General features: G+C 41.1%; 1 protein-coding gene and 1 long non-coding RNA gene across 10 annotated transcripts in view; one reads left to right on the top strand and one right to left on the bottom strand.

The window, feature by feature from the left end:
* OTUD7B (OTU deubiquitinase 7B) overlaps window positions 1-19,762 on the top strand; it is a 50,635-nt gene extending 30,873 nt beyond the window's left edge. For 5 of the 7 annotated variants that reach the window (XM_036441701.2, XM_036441707.2, XM_036441703.2 and 2 more), the window contains 10 exons: window positions 1,808-1,996; window positions 4,423-4,647; window positions 7,221-7,322; window positions 8,498-8,625; window positions 11,800-11,912; window positions 14,291-14,418; window positions 14,718-14,867; window positions 15,348-15,462; window positions 16,381-16,465; window positions 17,424-19,762. In XM_036441701.2, coding sequence (XP_036297594.1) covers window positions 1,808-1,996; window positions 4,423-4,647; window positions 7,221-7,322; window positions 8,498-8,625; window positions 11,800-11,912; window positions 14,291-14,418; window positions 14,718-14,867; window positions 15,348-15,462; window positions 16,381-16,465; window positions 17,424-18,632 — 2,444 coding nt within the window. In that variant the 3' untranslated portion in view covers window positions 18,633-19,762. Of the gene's footprint in view, window positions 1-1,807; window positions 1,997-4,422; window positions 4,648-7,220; window positions 7,323-8,497; window positions 8,626-11,799; window positions 11,913-14,290; window positions 14,419-14,717; window positions 14,868-15,347; window positions 15,463-16,380; window positions 16,466-17,423 lie in introns of those variants that run through there. The other 2 variants (XM_036441708.2, XM_045583387.1) reach the window with 2 other exon arrangements.
* The window catches only part of LOC118721167, a 55,559-nt gene that overhangs the window by 20,831 nt on the left and 14,876 nt on the right, over window positions 1-19,852 (bottom strand). Inside the window, exon 4 of one of the 3 annotated variants that reach the window (XR_006741992.1) lies at window positions 15,025-15,649. The exons of the other annotated variants lie outside the window; for them this stretch is intronic. This is a non-coding gene — a long non-coding RNA (uncharacterized LOC118721167). Of the gene's footprint in view, window positions 1-15,024; window positions 15,650-19,852 lie in introns of those variants that run through there. 3 annotated transcript variants of the gene reach the window in all.

The raw sequence follows: 19,852 nt of genomic DNA, 5'->3' as shown, positions 1-19,852 counted from the left end.
CATCCATGGTTTTGTTTTTGTCCTTTCCAATTTTGTGTGGGTAATTCCATGTAGAATGAATTAATTTAATGTTTTCATTTTGCTGTTTTTATTTACTTATATTCTATATATATGTAAGTGTGAATGTTCTAGATTTTACTAAGATCCTTAAGGCTTGGAATCATGCATTGTGGGATTCTTTGTTTGGAATCATTATTAACAGATGCTTTTTTGATGATGAAAATATATGGTGATGCAAATAGATAACCTTTGGTGGAAGGGGCAAGTTGTTAGTATACAAGGGTAATTTTTTAAATTGTAAGCCCTTAGAAAAGTGTGACAGTTTGACATTTGCTTAGCTGCCTATGAGTAGAGCCTTAGTTTGGAAGTGGAAGATCAGGATTTAAATTCCCAGTATTACAATTTTAAAATTGAGGTTTAGAGAGATTAAGTAGGACTTAACCTAGGCATTCTGGTTTCAGAGTCTGGCTCTTAACAATTTTATTACAATTTTAAAAATTAATGCTTGCATGTCCTTTCTCTTTCACTCTCTTGCACACACACACACACACACACTCATACCCATGTGCACATGCACTCATGTTATGAAAGAGCAGTGGGAAGTTAGTGGAAAGGCTGTAGGTAGAATTGTCTTCAGCATGTTCTATGATAGGAATGGTGAAGAGGCCAATAAGACTGAAATAGAATGAGTAGAGGGAATTGGACCAAATGGTGACTATAATAGTACAGAAATAATTCAACAGATGTAAATGATAAATAGACTTAACTGGATACTTGCAATAAAACAAGAAATATAGTAGTACAGCATTAAATGCATAAATAATGCTTTCTGTGTATCAAACACTGTTTTAAGTGCTTTCAATTAACTTAATCTTCATGACAACCCAGTATGATATAATCTCCACTTTCATAGCCAGGGAAATTGAAGTACAGAAAAAAGGCTAGAAAAATAGACCAGGTCATAGAAAGCCTTGAATGTCACACAAAAGAGCCTAGGCTTATTCCATAGACAATGGTAAAAGATTTTGATTATGAAATTGAAATGATTAGAACTTTAGAAAGAATAATCTCGTTAAACTCTTTGGAGTGGACTGGAGGTGGGACACTAAGTGATAGGAATTAAATGAATGTGGTAGTAAATGGAATGGAACAGAAGGAAGTGTGAATAATTATGCGGTATGTTATTTACCGAATAATTTAATTGGAAAAATAGAAAAAATTCATTATGACAGCTCTGTCTTCTAGGGTCTTCAGCAGACAGTGATTTTTAAATTTGGGTGGGTTAATTCCCTTTGATAACCTGGTAACAGCCAGTAGCCCTTTCTTTAGAAAAAATGCACATACCTATAACTTGGTGTACAATTTCATACAGCTTAAGGACACCTTAGAAGACATCTAGGTTAAGAACTCTCTGAATCACAGAATTAGGAGACCTGGGCTTGATTCCTGCTAGGTACAAGTGCAAACTAGCTGTTACTTTGGGCAAATCACTCTATTTTTTTAGGTGTCATATCCTTTATATGTAAAATGAGGTTACTGGGTCTCTAAGGGCTCTTTCGGTACAGAGAGACAATTTCTGTTCTCATGTAGTTTAGTTAGGAAATAGACAATAAGTAAATAAATTATGATATTTCAGATACAAGTGTTATGAAGAAATTAAAGCAGGGTAAGGAAAGGAGAATGATTGAAGTGTGCATGAGTATATGCTTGTTGGTTTTGATAGGATGATGAGAGTGATCATTTAGTCTTTCCTCAATTTTCCTATACTCTATGTGCCCAATTCATTTTTTGCTTTGTGTTCTGACAGGAAAGAATTGGGATGTGAGTGCTGCCCTCAGTGATTTTGAACAGTTACGTCAGGTCCATGCTGGGATCCTGCCCCAATCCTTTAGTGAAGGGAGTGGTACCTCCAGGACCCCTGAAAAAGGATTTTCTGAGAGAGAGTGTACTCGCCCTCCCCGACCTCCTCTACAGCGGCAAGATGACATCATTCAAGGTACTAGAGTAACTGAGGGCCATTTCATATGGAGTAGAAAGAAAAGGGGGGAACTGCCAAATGGAGTCAGAGTTCAATGATCCTTTGAGGTGTTTCCATTCCTCCCCTTTTTCCCCAGCCAAACTGGTCAGAGGTGGCCTCAATCTGTCCAGGTGCTGGAGCCCCTTACTGTCACTCTGCATCTTGAGTATTATCATGTATAAAGGTCTTCTTCAGATATTGTGAAAAAGTAGAGGAAGGAGGATACAATCTAATTGTTGAGATAAGATACACGTAAAGATAGAATTCAATGGGTCACTATCAGATACTTCTTTGGAGGCCATTCTGTTAATATTGTCAGTATCTACCATAATTTAAAAATACATATATATGCTGACTGAGCAATTTCATTTCTAGGAATTTATTATATACTAGAGGCCCGATGCATGAAATTTGCGTAGGGGGTGGGATGGGAAGGGGAGAATCCCTTAGCTTGGCCTGCACCCTCTCGCAATCCAGGACCCCTCACTCCTGATCACCTGCCTGTTCGTTCCTTATGCGTGGCTCGCAGCTCCTTAGTGCTGCCACAGAGGCAGGAGAAGCTCCTACCACTGCCACTGTGCTTGCCATTCACGAGCCCTGCTTCTGCTGAGTGGCACTCCAGTTATGGCAGTGCACTGACCACCAGGGGGCAGCTCCTGCGTTGAGCATCTGACCCTTGGTGGTCAGTGTGCATCATAGTGATAGGTCCTTCTGGTCGTTCCACAATAATGGTTGCTGGGCTTTTTTATATAGATGAGAGGCTTGGTGTATGAATTCGTGCATGGGTGGGGTCCCTTGGCCTGGTCTGGCCTGGCATCTGGGCCAATTGCAGCAGCCGGCTGGCTGGGAGGAGGGAACATGGGAGGTTGGCCTCAGCAGCAAGTTAACCAACTGCCAATTCCATGAGGAATCGGGCTCCCTCCTCCTTCCTGTCTGGGTTCAGGGTGCTGGTGAACCAGGTTCGGTGCTATCAGGGCCCCAGCAGCAAGCTAAGGCACGGCCAATTCCATGAGGAATCGGGCTTCCTTCTCCCTCCTATCTGGATCCAGGGTGTGGGTGAACCAGATTTGGGGCTGTCAGAGTCCCAGCAGCAAGGTGTGGTACAGTGTGCGTCATAGCTACCGGCCGGTCGTCCGGTCATTCCTGTCATTTGGTCCTAATGGTTGTTTAGGCTTATATATATATATAGATGTTTATATACGTCTCTCTCTGTGTGTATATATGTAGATATGTATCTCCTTTAAATAAATAAATACATGCACAAATAGATACCTATACATATTTAGTATAAAGCTGGAAAGTTAAAGCTTGAAAACAACTTTTAATATCCATTAATACAGGGGTGGTTAAATAAATTGTAATCATCTATATTATGGAATATTCTGCAGCTGTTAGAACTAGGTAGAACTTGATGTGCTGCTTTGGAAAAAATCTCTATTATTGAGAAAGGTAAGATGCAGTATACAGTATGCTCCAGTTTAGGTTTTTTAAAAGATATATGAGCTTCTTTGTGCATACAAAATCCTGGAAGGCTATATGAAAGGTTGCCTCTGGGGAAAAGAAGCAGGAATTTTGAATGAGAGGAAGATTTCTTTATAACACTTTAAGTATCTAAAAAAAAAGTTTAAAAAACAAATCACTATAAAATAATTTTTAGATAAGTCTTGACTTACTTTGTACATCATCTCTGGCAAATATTGGGTTAAGAATTGCTACCCAGTACATTTTTTAGCTCTTTTGATAATCTTTATATAACTTGAGCCATGCAAATAAATTGTAACACTACACTGACCAAATTATGGTCACAATGGGTTATCTGCTGGGGAATTGTAAGTGCCATGTATTCAAAATAAATGAAATAATTTGAGGCACTGTCTTCCTCTGTAGCATATTAAGTCAGAATTGACTGTACCTATAAATTTCTGATAAGTTTGAATATCAAGAAAAGTTGTAGTAAATAATGTAAATAAATGTTATTAATGGTAATTTAAGGAAGTTCCTGAGTATATAAGATTTTTTATTAATTTTCTATATTCTCCAAGACCCTAAAAATTATCCGAGAGATTATTTGAGTCAATCTAGCTAAATGCAACCCCATTTTCCTTATTCCTTCTTCCTCCCACAGAACAAATGAATGGGTCTCTGTTATGTTAGGAAATGAAAATGGAAAAAGACAGAGTCCTGGGAGGAGGAAGATCAGGCAAATTCCCAAAAGGGTACAAGAGGAATGTATATTTGGTGCTAATATGCATAGATAAAAAATACCACTTTCTGTATTTCTCCAGTAGTATTTGGCTTGAGAAGAGAGTTGTGGTATTTGGTAGCCATTGAAACTCAGTTTTTCCAGAATGGAAAGTTCTGAGTGAGCTGTGTATATTCTAAGGTGACTCCATTTCTCATTGCAGAAAAACGCCTGTCTAGGGGCATCTCCCACGCCAGCTCCAGCATTGTTTCCCTGGCCCGGTCCCATGTCTCCAATGGTGGGGGTGGGGGGAGCAGTGAGCACCCCCTGGAAATGCCCATCTGTGCCTTCCAGCTTCCAGATCTCACTGTGTACAATGAAGACTTTCGCAGCTTCATAGAGAGAGACCTCATTGAACAGTCCATGCTGGTTGCCTTGGAACAGGCAGGTCAGTGAGTGCTTCCTTTTCCATGCTCTTCCCTCTGTTCTTTACCTACAGGCAGCCACTGGGCAGGGCAGGGCTTGACCAGTACCATCCAGTCTAAATAAGTGATCTGATTACAGTCAAAGTCAGCAGTTAGATAAACTTGTAATAAGCTAGGTATTTCTTCAGGTTAAAATAAGGACACAAATTAGATACTTTTCTCTGGAAATTTCCTTTTTGATGGAAGGGAAACCAGATATACACACAAAAGGCCTAGGAATCTATACTTAAAAATCAATACATGGTGGGGATAAGGACACACATGTAATAACTTAGTAAAGAAATTAAAAAATAAAATAAAAATCAATACATGAAAAAACAAATGAATTATAATTGGCTCTGAAACAACTTGTGAAAGGAAAGGACCAGTGCTATAGACAGTGCACAGTGGTGATATATCTGAAAGTCACATTTATTTATATAAACTTTGCCCAAACAACTTGTTTACCTTCACAATTTTGTCTTAAATGGTTATTAAAATTAGTTAAATGATGGGGTGGCATATCTGGGAGTTCTGGGAAAGCTAGTCAGGTATTAAAAAAGCTCCCTTGGCCAAAACTGGTTTGGCTCAGTGAATAGAGCGTAAGCCTGTGGACTGAAGGGTCCCAGGTTCGATTCTGGTCGAGGGCATGTACCTTAGTTGCGGGCACATCCCCAGTAGGGGGTGTGCAAGAGGCAGCTGATCGATGATTCTCTCTCATCGATGTTTCTAACTCTCTCTCCCTCTCTCTTCCTCTCTGTAAAAAAAAATATATTTTTTAACAAAAAGCTCCCTTGGAAGGACTTGGGGGGTGAAGGATAGCGGTATGGAAAAGAAGTTTTTCATTTTGTACCCTTCTATACTAATCATGTGAATTGATTTATATATATCTAGAGGTCTGATGCATGGAATTTGTGCAAATCCGGACAAAGCTGGCCCTCTCAGCCCCAGCTTTATCCGGAAGGTTAGTCGGCTGTCTGGTCTAATTAGCATATTATGCTTTTATTATTATGGATTTTTAAAGTTAGCAAGTTACCTAGTGAGTTTATAGGCCAAATTTTCTTTCTGTAGACTCTTTAAGAAAGCTTAAAAAATATTTTTTAAAAATTCCTTATCTGAGGACATGCTTTTATTGATTTTAGAAAAAGAGGAAAGAGAGAGAGAGAGAGAGAAACATCAATTGATGCCCTCCCACATGTTCCCCAACCAGGGATCGAACCCGCAACCTGGGTATGTGTCCTGAGCAGGAATTGAATCTCGACCTTTTGGTGTATGGGTGACACTCCAACTAACTGAGCCACCACCAGCCAGGGCTCAAAAGATCTTTTAAGCTTCATTCATAAAATAGTTTCTTCATAAAAAATGGATTGACAATTGTGGGGTGACAACAGAACTGAGAATCATCATCTTGGATGTTTTATATACTTTGTCTTATTGTTCATGTTTTTAGAGTAACACCATATACATGCTGTCAAATATGCACATGATACTTGCATTACACTTAGAACACATGCTTGGGGGTTGTTTTTCTTTTCCTGATGATGGATTTGTGCTGAGCTCTGTTTCTATAATATTTACAAATCTGACTGGAGTGAAGGAATCAGACCAAGTAGCCAGCACAGATTTCAATGTATGGCCTTGACCTCATCATCTAACCTGAAGGGTCGCTCAGCTTAGCACTGTTGACATTTAGGACCATATCATTTTTTCTTGTGTGAGCTGCCTTGCACATTATGTTGTGTTTAGCAGTCTCCCAGGCCTCTACCCACTAGATGCCAGTAGGATTCCCCTACCATTTGTGACAGACGACATATTTCCAATGTCCCCTGAGGGACAAAATTGTCCCCACTTAAGAACCATTGATTGCCATGGTTGGAACATCATCCCATATGCCAAAAAAGTTGGAAGTTCAATTTCCAGTCAGAGCATATTCCTAGTTTGCAGGTTTGATTCCTGGTCAGAGTGCACATAGGAGGCAACTGATCAGTTCTTTTCTTTCACATCGATGTTTCTCACTCTCTTCCCCTTCCTCCCTATCCAAGTCAATAAGAACATATTCTTGTGTAAGGATTAAAAAAAAAAAGAACCACTGATCTAACCAGTTGTGCTCACTAGGTTCTGATCAGCTAGATATAAGTGAAGAAGATATCTTAATAGCATGATGGATTTATTCTGGTAGGCTTCCTACAGGAAGCAAGTTTGGAGTCTGTTTTAAAAATTGGGAAGTGGCCGAAACCAGTTAGGCTCAGTGGATAGAGAGTCAGCCTGTGGACTGAAAGGTCCCAGGTTCGATTCCGGTCAAGGGCATGTACCTTGGTTGCGGGCACATCCCTACTAGGAGGCGTGCAAGAGGCAGCTGATTGATGATTCTCATCAATGTTTCTAACTCTCTATCCCTCTCTCTTCCTCTCTGTAAAAATTCAATAAGATATATTAAAATTTTTTTTTAAAATAAATAAATAAATAAATAAATAAATAAATAAATAAATAAATAAAAATTGGGAAGTGGGAAGGGCTTTATGGGTAATCTGCTCTTCTTTTCTTCCTTTTTCTGTAGGTCGTTTGAACTGGTGGGTGAGTGTAGACCCCACCTGTCAGAGGCTGCTTCCTTTGGCAACTACTGGAGATGGAAACTGCCTCCTACATGCAGCCTCTCTTGGTGAGTCTTGAAAGTGGCCCTCTATTCCCCCATAGAAGAAATCACTAGAGTTAAATGTTATTAAATGTTTTGTGTAGGACTTGCTTCAACCAATGTTGATCATAGGCAGAAGTGATGGTTTAGAGCACATGTGTCAAACACAAGGCCCGCGGGCCAAATCCGTCCTGCCAGGCCTTGCAATGTGGCCCGCACTGCGCTGTCATCACTGCACTCCGCTGCGTTTCCATCACAATGACAGTTTATGACTATTCAGTAAACCATTCGGCCCGCAATTTAGGCTGGATTTTAGATTTTGGCCCCTTCTCTGATTGAGTTCGACACCCCTAGTTTAGAGCAAGGGTGTGTGTTTGTGTGTGTGTGTGTGTGTGTAGATGGAAAAGAGCCCTGCCCTGGTTTTTCAGTCTTATTCAGAAATCACATGGAGAACACAATATTATCCTGAGTCCCACAAGAAGTTGACCCTCAGAAGTAATGAATAGCAAAAAGCAAGCAATATATAGCTCTATGTGTGTATGTAATATTTATTCTTTGGTATAAAAAAAAGATGTTTTCATTAACTTTAAATTTATAATTCAATATACTATCTGCCTTAGCTTTTTTTTAAAAGAAGTCCCCATTTTCCAACCATCCCTCAAGCTTTTTTTTTTTTTTTTTTTAATTTATTGATCTTTTACAGAGAGGAAGAGAGAAGGATAGAGAGTTAGAAATATCGATGAGGCAGAATTATCGATCAGCTGCCTTTTGCACACCCCCACTGGGGATGTGCCCGTAACCAAGGCACATGCCCTTGACTGGAATTGAACCCGGGACCCTTCAGTCCGCAGGCCGACGCTCTATCCACTGAGCCAAACCAGTTTCGGTCGTACCTCAAGCTTTGATGCTGATTGTCATGTGCCAGTTTTCTCTGTTGCTACCTGTTTATTGGGCTTGCATCAGGAATAAGTTCTGTCAAGAGTTTGGTATATCCCCCACTTTCACGTCCTCAAAATTTCTGAACTTATAGAGTAGAAACATCTTTCCTTTCTTGATTAAGTGCCTTTCCCCTAAATCACAGAAGAATTTCATTGAACTTGGACTTCAGCCTAATTTCCTTCATGCCATGGTCTGTGTATCATAATTAATAAGCAGAGTTGAGTCACTGTAAGGTGTCTTACTGTTAGGTTTTCTTGCAATAGGGATGTGGGGTTTCCACGATCGGGATTTGATGCTGCGGAAAGCTTTGTATGCACTGATGGAAAAGGGAGCTGAGAAGGAAGCATTGAAACGACGCTGGAGGTGGCAGCAAACACAGCAGAATAAAGAGGTAAGAGAGCTGGGGTGGAGCGCCTTGTTTCCCTAAGTTACACAGAGGAAATGCCAGTGCCTACCATTAAGAAGTGTCTCCTGGTGCTTAGTACATTGTAGAAAATGTAGATAACACCGTAGGGCACATGTGTCAAACACAAGGCCCGCGGGCCAAATCCGTCCTGCCAGGCCTTGCAATGTGGCCCGAACCGCGCTGTCATCACTGCATTCCGCTGCGTTTCCATCACAATGACAGTTTATGACTGTTCAGTAAACCATTCGGCCCGCGATTTAGGCTGGATTTTAGATTTTGGCCCCTTCTCTGATTGAGTTCGACACCCCTACCTTAGGGTGTTTGGGTGTCGCTCTAGTATGGGGGAAACTGAGACTTTACAGAGAAGGTATCTAACTCTGCTTTTCACCTGATAGGTGCTTATAAGTCTTTAGTGGCAATCTTTTGCAAAATGAGACATGACATGTCCATAGGATTTTTGTATTGTTTTGATTTTATTGTTTATAATGTGACTAGACCAATTTTTAAGGATTTGTGCTATCAATCTGTAGAAATATAAATGCTTAAAAATATTTTTGGCCATGCACACCATTTATTTTTCAAATACTTAGGAACACCCTATCTGTTAAATTGAGTTTGAGTGGTACATCTCAGGGGTTTAGCAAATGTTGAAGCTGCTTTTATATAAGAAAGTAACAATGGACTTTTTGTACTTTTCATCTCCATAACAGAGGTTGGGCCTGTGAGCCAAATACCACCAACTGATTAAAAAAAAAAGTTTTATTGGAATACAGCCCCACCCATTAATTTACATATGTATGTTTATGTAAGTGCTTTCCTGCTATAGCAGCAGAATAGAGTAGTTGGGTATCCTCACAAGGACAAAATATTTACTATCTGGATCTTTATAGAAAAAGCTTACCCACCCATTCCCCTTAACTTTAATACTGGCATTAACATTTATATAAAGACAATGGATTTCCTTTTCCCCTGGTTCTGCCTTCTATATTTATCTCCTGCTCTTTGGGATATATCTAATTTTTTGCCATGTATATGGCTGGGTGTTTCTGGCATTAATGTGGGATTATCTCTTCAGAAACTTTTCATCTTTCTTTTCTCCTTTTATTGTTCAACCATAACTGGCCATATATAGAACCAAGAGATTTTTTGTTTTGTTTTAGTCATTGGAATTTTATGTCCTGAAGATTTAAAATACATAAGTAGAATGTATTCTGTTTCTTTCTCAAAAACAAAGAACCCATTATTAAACTTAAGATGATATTAAGATCGCAATCCTATCTTTGATCAGCAATCTGCCCCAGAAGATTCCTGAGGGAAATAAATGCACAGGGCAAGGCCAAGTACATGACAAGTTCTTTATACCACCAAGCCCCTGGTGAGTTAAACTGGACCTTGTGGAGACCTTCTGTTGCCTGAACTACAGCCAGTCCAGAGTTTGCCTTCTTTATACCATACCTGAACCTGAACCTTGATTTGACCACTCCAGAAATAAGAAAAGGCCAAACCAGAGCATGCTGGTTATTAAGTAGAAGTGACAGCAACAGTCAAAGAATAGGTGTGTCCAGTTGAAAGTTTCTAAGCTATAACTGTTATTTGATTTTTTTAAAAAAAATATATTTTTTTAGAGAGAGAAAATATTGATCTGTTGTTTGACTTGTTTATGCATTCATTAGTTGATTCTTATATGTGCCCTGACCAGGGATCAAACCTGCAGCCTTGGTGTATCCAGACGATGCTCTAACCAATCCAGCTACCTGACCAGGCTATAGTTATTATTTTAAAGTCGGGGTTAGATTATGATGGTATTCAGTGAGGAGACCCAGCAATACCTACTTCCTCTCAAAGTCTCCATTGAAAATACATGCAGAGAGAATAGTTGCTATCAAAGGAGAAATCTTTTTACTCCTTTTGGCATATTGAAAGTTCCCTAATAGAAATATGGCCCAGGTAATTGTTTCAGCTCAGATCACTCAGACCTTGGGAGTGGGAATGGGGGGAGAGTGGTGATGGACTGGGGAGCTTCTATTAACCAGTACCAAACACAAAACAAACTTGTGTTTTGATTTCCCAGACTTCCTTTTGTGTTGAATTTGGTGGTAAAAACCCAGTAAGAACATTTTCAGGCTAGAAGGGTACGCCACCTAGAGGCTGTGTGTATAAGAACAGTAAGCAGAAATAGGTGAAAGGAAGGGAGACAGATCCGCCTGGATGTGTATCAGTGACCATATATCAGAATGACCACAGCGCCCCATATATAACCTGTGCGTTGTTCTTATTTTTAATTGGAAACATTTTTTATATAATCTTACAAACTGAAAATAGCTTTGTCATTTTTTAAATTAAAGTAGAATGTGCTCATAATGGCTCTTTAATTCCTGTTAAATTTGTCCTAATGTCCCTCATGTTTCTCTTTAAAATATATTTTTATTGATTTCAGAGAGGAAGGGAGAGGGAAAGAGATAGAAACATTAGTGATAACAATCACTGATCAGCTGCCTCCTGCACACCCCTACTAGGGAATGAGCCCACAATCCGGGCATGTGCCCTGACCAAGAATTGAACTGTGACCTCCTGGTTCATAGGTCAACTTGCCCAACCACTGAGCCACACCAGTTAGGCTCCATTGTGATTCTTCTTATCGTTAGTTTGTGTTTAAGCATTTTAATCTTAATGTAAGCCAAATATAGTAAAGTAGACTGTTACTTTACCTAGAAGTAACCAAGGCTAAAATCATTAATACACAACAGTATTTCTGGGGTAGCAGAGTTCACAGAGGTAGGAGAAAGTAATGTTGTGGAAGCTAAAGGAGAAGGGAGTTTAAAGAGATTATCAAATACTACATGAAAGCTAAGAAAGATGAGAACCAATGAGGCAATTAGGAGGTTATTATCCTTTGCCCATTGTTGGTTAGGTGAAGTGGTAAGTGAGGGTAAAGGGCATAACTGGAGGGCAGAAACAGAAGCTAGATTGCAATGGGTTGGGAAGAATGGAAGAAAAAGAAATGTGAGAGAGATTATAGACTATTCTTTCATGGATATTGGTTTTAAAAGGGAGAATAGATTTGACTTTATAGTACAAATTATAAACGAAGTGCTAGGAGAATATTGCCTCTTGAACCTAGCCTCTAATTACTTGACATCCCCTGCCTGTCTTTCACAGTCAGGGCTGGTATACACAGAGGATGAATGGCAGAAGGAATGGAATGAGCTGATCAAGCTTGCCTCAAGTGAACCCCGGATGCATCTAGGTACCAATGGAGCCAATTGTAATGGGTAAGTATGGGGGAACAGGAAGTAATTTTAACTGAGTCCTCAGAGTCCAGAGAGCTCTGTGCTAAGAGGATAAGGAGAAAAGAGAGGAACCATGGCAGGGGCACAGGATTGTGTAACAATGTGGTATGTTCTAGGACAGTGGTTGGCAAACTCATTAGTCAACAGAGCCAAATATCAACAGTACAATGATTGAAATTTCTTTTGAGAGCCAAATTTTTAAAACTTATTCTAACGCCACTTATTCAAAATAGACTCGCCCAGGCGTGGAAAGAGCCACACTCAAGGGTCCAAAGAGCTGCATGTGGCTCACGAGCTGCAATTTGCCGACCATGGTTCTAAGAACTTTAGGTAGTTCAGTATTGCCAGAATATAGAATATGTGGTTCAGAATGATAGATGAGGCTAGATATCCATATTATGTGTGCCATACTCAGGTTTCTCTTATACCATGCTAAGGAATTAAAATTGTGTCCTATCTAGACTTTTAGAAACTACAGGACAAATGACCCAATTTCCTCAATAAGTAAATTGCAGGGAAAATAATAAGAGAGAGGGAAGGTAAGTTTAAAGACACTTAAGAGACATATCAACCAATTGGAATGTATGGACATATGTAAGACAATTGGGGAAATGTGAACGATGTCTACAAGTTTGATTATTATTAACTTTTTAAAGTGTGGTATTAATGGTATTGTGGTTATTTCTTAAAGTTATTTTTTAGAGATAGAAACCGTAATACTTAAGGATGAAATATATGTCTAGGATTTGCTTTAGAATAATCGGGAGTGAGTGGAGAGTGGTGTCTAATAGGGAAATAGATAAAAGTGTAGATGAAATGAGATTGACTCTGTGTTTATAGTTGTTGAGGCTGGGCAATGGATACATGAGAGTTTAGGATAATATTCTTTCTAGTTTAGAATGTGTTTAAAATTTTGAAATTTTATATAATAAAAAGTCAAAAATTATAACTGATCCAAACTTTATTGTGCATAAAAATAATGTGAGAAGACTGTTTAAAATGAAGATTTCAACCCTAGCTGGTTTGGCTCAGGGATAGCGTCAGCCTTTGGATTGAAGGGTCCCGGGTTCGATTCTAGCCACGAACACATGTCTGGGTTGCAGGCTCAATTTCCAGTGGGGGGTGTGCAAAAGGCAGCCAATCAGTGATTCCCTCTCATCATTGATGTTTCTCTCTTTCCCTTCCTCTTTGAAATCAATAAATTAAAATAAATAAATAAATAAATAAATAAATAAATAAATAAAAGGCAGATTTTAGGACCCTTGAGTGAGCCTGAGGTAAGGCCCAGAAATCTGCATTTGTAGCAAGCACCCAGTGTTGAATATTGCTTTACGGGGTGGCAAGGCACTGTGTTGTGAGTGACAGGAGCAAATTTGTGCCTGAGGTAAGGCCCAGAAATCTGCATTTGTAGCAAGCACCCAGTGTTGAATATTGCTTTACGGGGTGGCAAGGCACTGTGTTGTGAGTGACAGGAGCAAATTTGTGAATTTAAATACACTGACAGCAGAGTGAATGATGAAGCGGAGGGAGAGAGACTAGAGGCAGTTGTAGTAATCCAAGAAAGAGAGCCATTGGTATGAACAAGAGTAGTGGATTGTAGCCTGACAGGTGTGGCTCAGTTAGTTGAGTGTCATCCCATGCACCAAAAGTCACTGGTTCAATTCCTGGTCAGAGCACATGCCTGTGGAGGCAGTTGATTGATGTTTCTCGTGGATGTTTCTACCTCTCTCTTTAAAACCAATAAAAACATATTAAAAAAAAAAATAGTGGATTGCAGATAAGCCAAAGGAGATAGATGTAAGAGACACTTAAGAGATGGAATTGGCCAAGCCAGATGATTAACTGGAGGTAAGATATAAAGAACAGTAAAGATTTTACAGATTTCCAACTAGGCTATTTGTATATAGTGAGGCTGTTCTCCAAGCAAGGGAATATAGGAGGAGAAGTTTTTGTTGGACAGTGTGATGTGTGGATGGTTGTGGTGGGAAGGGTCAGCAAGATGAGGCTACTCAGTTGTGTATTTAGCTACTTTATAAAGAGAATTGAGGAAGGTTGTTGAACAAAACAAGTATTAATAGAGGAATTCCCTTCAGATTCCTACACTACTTTAACAATACAACCATAAAGCTTTCAAATCTCTCTTTTTTTGGGGGGGGGGGCGGATTTCTCCATCTGTAAAATGGAAGTAGAAACAGCCATTGTAGCATAAAATAATCAGCTGTGTCCATGGCAGACTTAGGATTAGAAAACCAGGAAAGGACATTCCTCTTTCCTTTGGGTCTTCAGGAGTCTCTTGTTTTGTTTTCTTCCGTCTCCCTTCCACTTAACCCCTTCCACTCTTTCCCCACCTGCAACTCTAGGGTGGAGAGTTCAGAGGAGCCTGTATATGAGAGTCTAGAAGAATTCCATGTCTTTGTCCTTGCCCATGTGCTTAGAAGGCCCATAGTCGTCGTGGCAGATACCATGCTGAGGGACTCTGGGGGCGAAGGTGAGTCAGTCAATCCTCACTGCACTCTAAGTACCCACTGTTTGCAGAGTTTTGTTCTAAGCACTGGAAGGAGTGTGGGAAAGGGGATATATAGACCTTTGGGGGGAAAACAAGGTGTAAATTAGAACAATGCAAAGGTCTCAAAAGATTCAAGTTGGGATTAATTGATGAGACTTCTTGGGAAAGAATTATTAAGCAGGGGTTGGTGTGAAAGGGGACTCAATTGGCAGAGTGAGGAAGAGGGATTGCCCATTGGGCAAGAAGGTAGCCTTAATAATAATCTTTGTGGTTTCCTGCAGCATTTGCTCCTATTCCCTTTGGGGGAATCTATCTGCCCCTGGAGGTTCCCACCAGCCAGTGTCACCGCTCCCCTCTGGTGCTCGCCTATGATCAAGCTCACTTTTCTGCACTTGTGTCCATGGAACAGAAGGAGAATGGCAAGGAACAAGGTGCTGAATACAGTGTCTGTGTCTGGTGCTTTTTGATCTGCTTTATTTTCATTGGAAAATCCGAAATGAGCGCATGTTGAGACTATTCTACCACGCTGTTATATATACCAAGGTTTTAAAATTAAACAACAAAGGTTTGGGGAAAAACAGTAGTTTATATTTCCTGCTTCCTGAAATAAAGGGTTTATATATTAAGGCTATGGAACCTTCCAAATGATGCTTTGCTTTATTTGTCTGGGTGACTTTTAATTCCATGAATCCACATTAGCAAAAACATCATGAATGTTAGTTGACTGACAGGTGGGGAATCATGGGGATTATTATCTAACCAGCCTTTTAGTTTTAAATGCCAGGGTAATTCACATGTAAGAAATAAGAAGTGACTACAGTTATCATAGCTCCTATAGTATAATACAGCCTCCTTTTCAGTGTGTTCAGTTGCCTTCCTCTCTCCTTGATGACATGTTTTTCCCCCTCCAGCTGTGATCCCACTTACGGATTCAGAGCATAAGCTGCTGCCCTTGCACTTTGCTGTGGACCCTGGAAAGAGCTGGGAGTGGGGCAAAGATGACAGTGACAATGTCCGATTGGCCAGGTGAGACATGCCTATCCTTTTCATCTGCTTTGTAGCTGGGAGCTCTTCCACATATAGCATCTGTCTCCTGGGGACTTTTTCTCAGCTCAGAAGCAAGACAGTCAACCTAGTTCCATAATTTTGGGACAACAGACAGGTGAAAGACAGGTTGAGCACCACTTTTGCAGCACGGAACTGCTTTTTCTCCCTATGAAAGATGAGAATCCTGGACTTGTTCTTTCCTTACATATAAAGTGTTCTTGCACTAATTCCTCCCAGAATCCCCAAAGCAGTGATCAGAAAATCACAGTTCTCCCAGACCAAGTGAGAGGGGTTTTAAACAGGTGACCAAAATAATTTGCTCTGGATTTTTGCCTCTCGGGAATTTAAAGCAAGAAAAATACATTCTTCCCCACTAGTTGCTCTGCGTCCCATAAGCTGGTTAGCCTTCCTCCTGCTTCCTACCACAGCTTCCTATGAAGAGTGTTTGCGTGTAAAAGCTCTCCCTTACCTCTTACTCAGAGACCCAGATGAGAGGGTTTGATGAAAAAAAAAAAAAAACAGCGTTTGTGGCTTTTTAACCAAGTTCTCACCTAACTTTCAAAAGCTCCTCCTAAATATTTACAACAATAACAATGGCTACTGTTTAGTAAGAATTTCCTGTTTTCTAGACACTGTGCTGTGTCCTTTTAAATGCCATCTTGATCTCTATAACAACCCTACAAGATATATTACTATCTATTCTCATTATCAACCCCATCTGAGTTTCAGAGAAGTTGATGTGACTTGCTTGAGGTTATCAGTCTTAGTAGTTGGTGGAGCTATCATTCAAACCCAAACCTGAATCCCAAGCCATGTGGCCCTCACCCAACTTATCACACTGCTTTGCATTTTATAGGTTACAGAACATTTCTAATTTCTTTTTTCTCCCTTTCACAGTGTAATCCTGTCCCTGGAGGTCAAATTGCATCTGCTGCATAGCTACATGAATGTGAAGTGGATCCCATTGTCCTCTGATGCTCAGGTGAGGACATCTCCACCGGACCCTTGTTGGTCCTCATTTTTAGTGATGGGGAGAATAAGATCTGGTGGTGTTCTCTTTCTGAATCTTCTGGGTGATGGCTTATGATTCCAAATTAGGAATAACTGGAAAATATCAATTAAGTTCCCAAAGGTACTTTTTTCTGTCTTTCTACCTGTTAGTGCCTCCCATTTTCCACATCTCCTCTCCAACCAAGCTCTGCTTTTTTACACTAAAATATATTCTTCAAGAAAAATTTTCTGGGCTTTTTGGTGAACTTGAGGTTATCACTACTTTATCCTACACTAGCTATACATAGACCCCTGTGTTGGCACCAGAAGAGACAGAACAGCTTAAAGAGCTACTGATCCAGTAGGTTCTGAGGATGTCATCAGTATCCATAGAACAGGATCACAGGAGTAAGGGCAAATTGATGGGCTCTGGTGTTGAATGTCTAAAAGTTGAGAGTCTTCAGAATGGTTGGTTGGTTGGTTGGGGTTAGACAAGACTTTCTTGGGTTTAATTTTGGAAAGAATTTAGCATAGAGAAATTTAGAATCAAATAAAGAACGTTCCAGCATCTATAGAATATTCTGTCCTTACCCAGAGGCCATGTATTTTAGTTATTCATTGCTCTAGAAGAGTTGCAGGCATCATTATTAGAGAATGAAGTCATTGCAGGTGACACCTATCCCTTATCTATGGGAGAGTGACTGGAGCTGGGGAAGGACAATGCTCTCCTGGGTGACCCTTCTCCATCATGACAGCAGCCCTTCTTTAAAACTGGGCAGTCACTCTTAAGGATGGTTCATAGGGATGTTACCACCCTTTTTCACTTGGCTAATTCCTATAACAATGGCTACTGAGAGCCCCTTGAGCCATATGATAAACTAGAATCCCCAGGGACCTCCCCCAACTCAAACTAATGAGGTAACTGACGATCCTGTTTTTGTCTCTTGCAGGCTCCCCTGGCCCAGCCTGAGTCCCCCACTGCCTCAGCCGGAGATGAGCCCCGGTCTACTCCTGAGTCTGGGGAATCAGACAAGGAGTCAGTTGGCAGCAGTTCCACCAGCAATGAGGGCAGCAAGCGGAAAGAAAAATCCAAACGAGATCGGGAGAAGGACAAGAAGAGGGCAGATTCTGTGGCTAACAAACTGGGCAGCTTTGGCAAAACCTTGGGAAGCAAGCTCAAGAAGAACATGGGAGGCTTGATGCACAGCAAGGGTTCTAAGCCTGGAGGGATGGGAACAGGGTCAGGAGTGAGCAGTGGCACCGAGACACTGGAGAAGAAGAAGAAGAACTCACTGAAGAGCTGGAAGGCTGGCAAAGAGGAGGCAGCTGGGGATGGGCCTGTGTCTGAGAAGCCTACATCTGAGTCTATGGGTAATGGAGCGAGCAAGTATAGCCAGGAGGTGATGCAAAGCCTGAGCATCATGAGGACTGCAATGCAAGGGGAGGGGAAGTTTATTTTTGTTGGAACCCTGAAGATGGGTCACCGTCACCAATATCAGGAGGAGATGATCCAGCGCTACCTTTCTGATGCTGAGGAGAGATTCCTGGCAGAGCAGAAGCAGAAGGAGTCAGAGAGGAAGATCATGAATGGAGGGGTAGGGAGTGGGCCTCCTCCAGCCAAAAAGCCAGAGCCAGATGGTGGGGAGGAGCTGCTGACTGCCCCCCAAACAGAGTCCAAGGCAATGGCATTTTCTACTGGCTACCCTGGGGGCTTTACAATCCCTCGGCCTTCTGGGGGTGGAGTTCACTGCCAGGAACCCCGGAGGCAGTTGGCAGGGGGTCCGTGTGGGGGTGGTCTACCACCATATGCCACCTTCCCTAGACAATGCCCTCCTGGGCGACCCTACCCCCATCAGGACAGCAGCCTTTCTCTGGAGCCAGGAAGTCACTCCCAAGATGTTGTTCATAGGGGTACATTGTTACCACCCCATTTCCGCGTGGCTGATTCCTATAGCAACGGCTACCAAGAGCCCCCTGAGCCAGATGGATGGGCTGGAGGGCCCAGGGGGCTTCCCACAATCCAGACCAAATGCAAACAACCGAACTGCAGCTTCTATGGACACCCTGAGACAAACAACTTCTGTTCCTGCTGTTATAGGGAAGAACTGAGGAGGAAGGAACGGGAACTGGGTGGGGAGCTGCTTGTGCACAGGTTCTGAATGAGGGGACCTTGGAGGGCAAGTGGGTAAACCAAGAAAGTTAAGCTCAACTAATTGGCTCATCAAGACCCAGCCCCATGTTGATGGGGCAAATGCAGTAGCCTGGCGAGAAACTTTTAAAAAGTGTGTGTGTGCTGGAGAGTTGCCAGGCTGGCAAGAGCAGGTCAGGGCTGACGGTGCCTCAAGGGCTGTACTAGTCCTTTGCAGATCTTGACTTGATGGGACTGAGGAGGTACAAAGGAGAAAAATGGCAATTCTGTCTCATAACCCCTTGGGTCCATGAAAGCAGAAGGGGCAGGTTTGGTATGTGGGGATAGGGAGATGGTTAGCCATCTGGGAAAAGAGAAGGCAAAGGTGGTTCTCGGTCAATAAAAGAAAAACAAAAACCAGACCAAAGTTCTTTTAGGTTGAAAAAAAGCACATGGTGGTGGAGTTGGGAGTGTGGAGAGAAGCTGGGAAATTAAGACAAATTGGCTATTGATTTGAATTAAGATAGAAACTAGGGTTGGATAAATTCTTCCTCCTGAAGAATCTGGAAAGACAGAGCAGTCATGTGTGCTCATGGATGCCTATTAGAAGGGAGGTAGTTTAAATGGGTTTGTTGAGATGGGGAAGGGACAAACTTAAAAGGGGAAACCTTTTCCTCTTATTTCCTTCTAAACACCATATGTCATCTGTTCTAGTTTGAGAGGAGGTTGTTGACTACCCCCTATCTTTTCCTCATCCTTTCGGAGGGCTGAACTCAGCTAAATTAAGAAGGTTGTGATTTAAAAAAAAAAAAAAGACTTTAATTTTTTTTTTTTAAGTTCCCTCTGGGGAAGGGAAGAGAGTGATGAGAAGAGCAGCTGTGTGTGTTGAATTTTCTCCAGGTGAACTGGTACAGAGGGGATCTTTTTTTAACTACTTAGCAATAACCACATATTGGAGTTTGAGTGTGCCTTGGGAGGGGTGGGAGAAGGATAGACCTATGGCCAGACTGTTTCAAACAAAACCAAAAAACCTAAATAGAGCACTACCATTCTCTGCTGCTGCATTTCTGTAGAAAGCAACTGTTTGACTTTTTTTTTTTTTTTTTTTTTTTTTTTTTTTAAGGGAAAGAAACAAAAGACCCAGCAAGGAAAAACATTTTTAAAAATATTTTTTTCCTATTTAAGTGATTCTTTCTCCTTTCCTCTCTGTTTTTGGAGAATGAACTTGACATCCCGGCTTCTTTTGTTAAG

The sequence above is a fragment of the Pipistrellus kuhlii genome, unplaced genomic scaffold (assembly GCF_014108245.1).
Source record: "Pipistrellus kuhlii isolate mPipKuh1 unplaced genomic scaffold, mPipKuh1.p scaffold_m20_p_18, whole genome shotgun sequence".
Taxonomy (NCBI): Eukaryota; Metazoa; Chordata; class Mammalia; order Chiroptera; family Vespertilionidae; genus Pipistrellus; species Pipistrellus kuhlii.
Note: the sequence above shows the minus strand (reverse complement) of the source record. Positions and strands in the feature narration are given on the sequence as shown.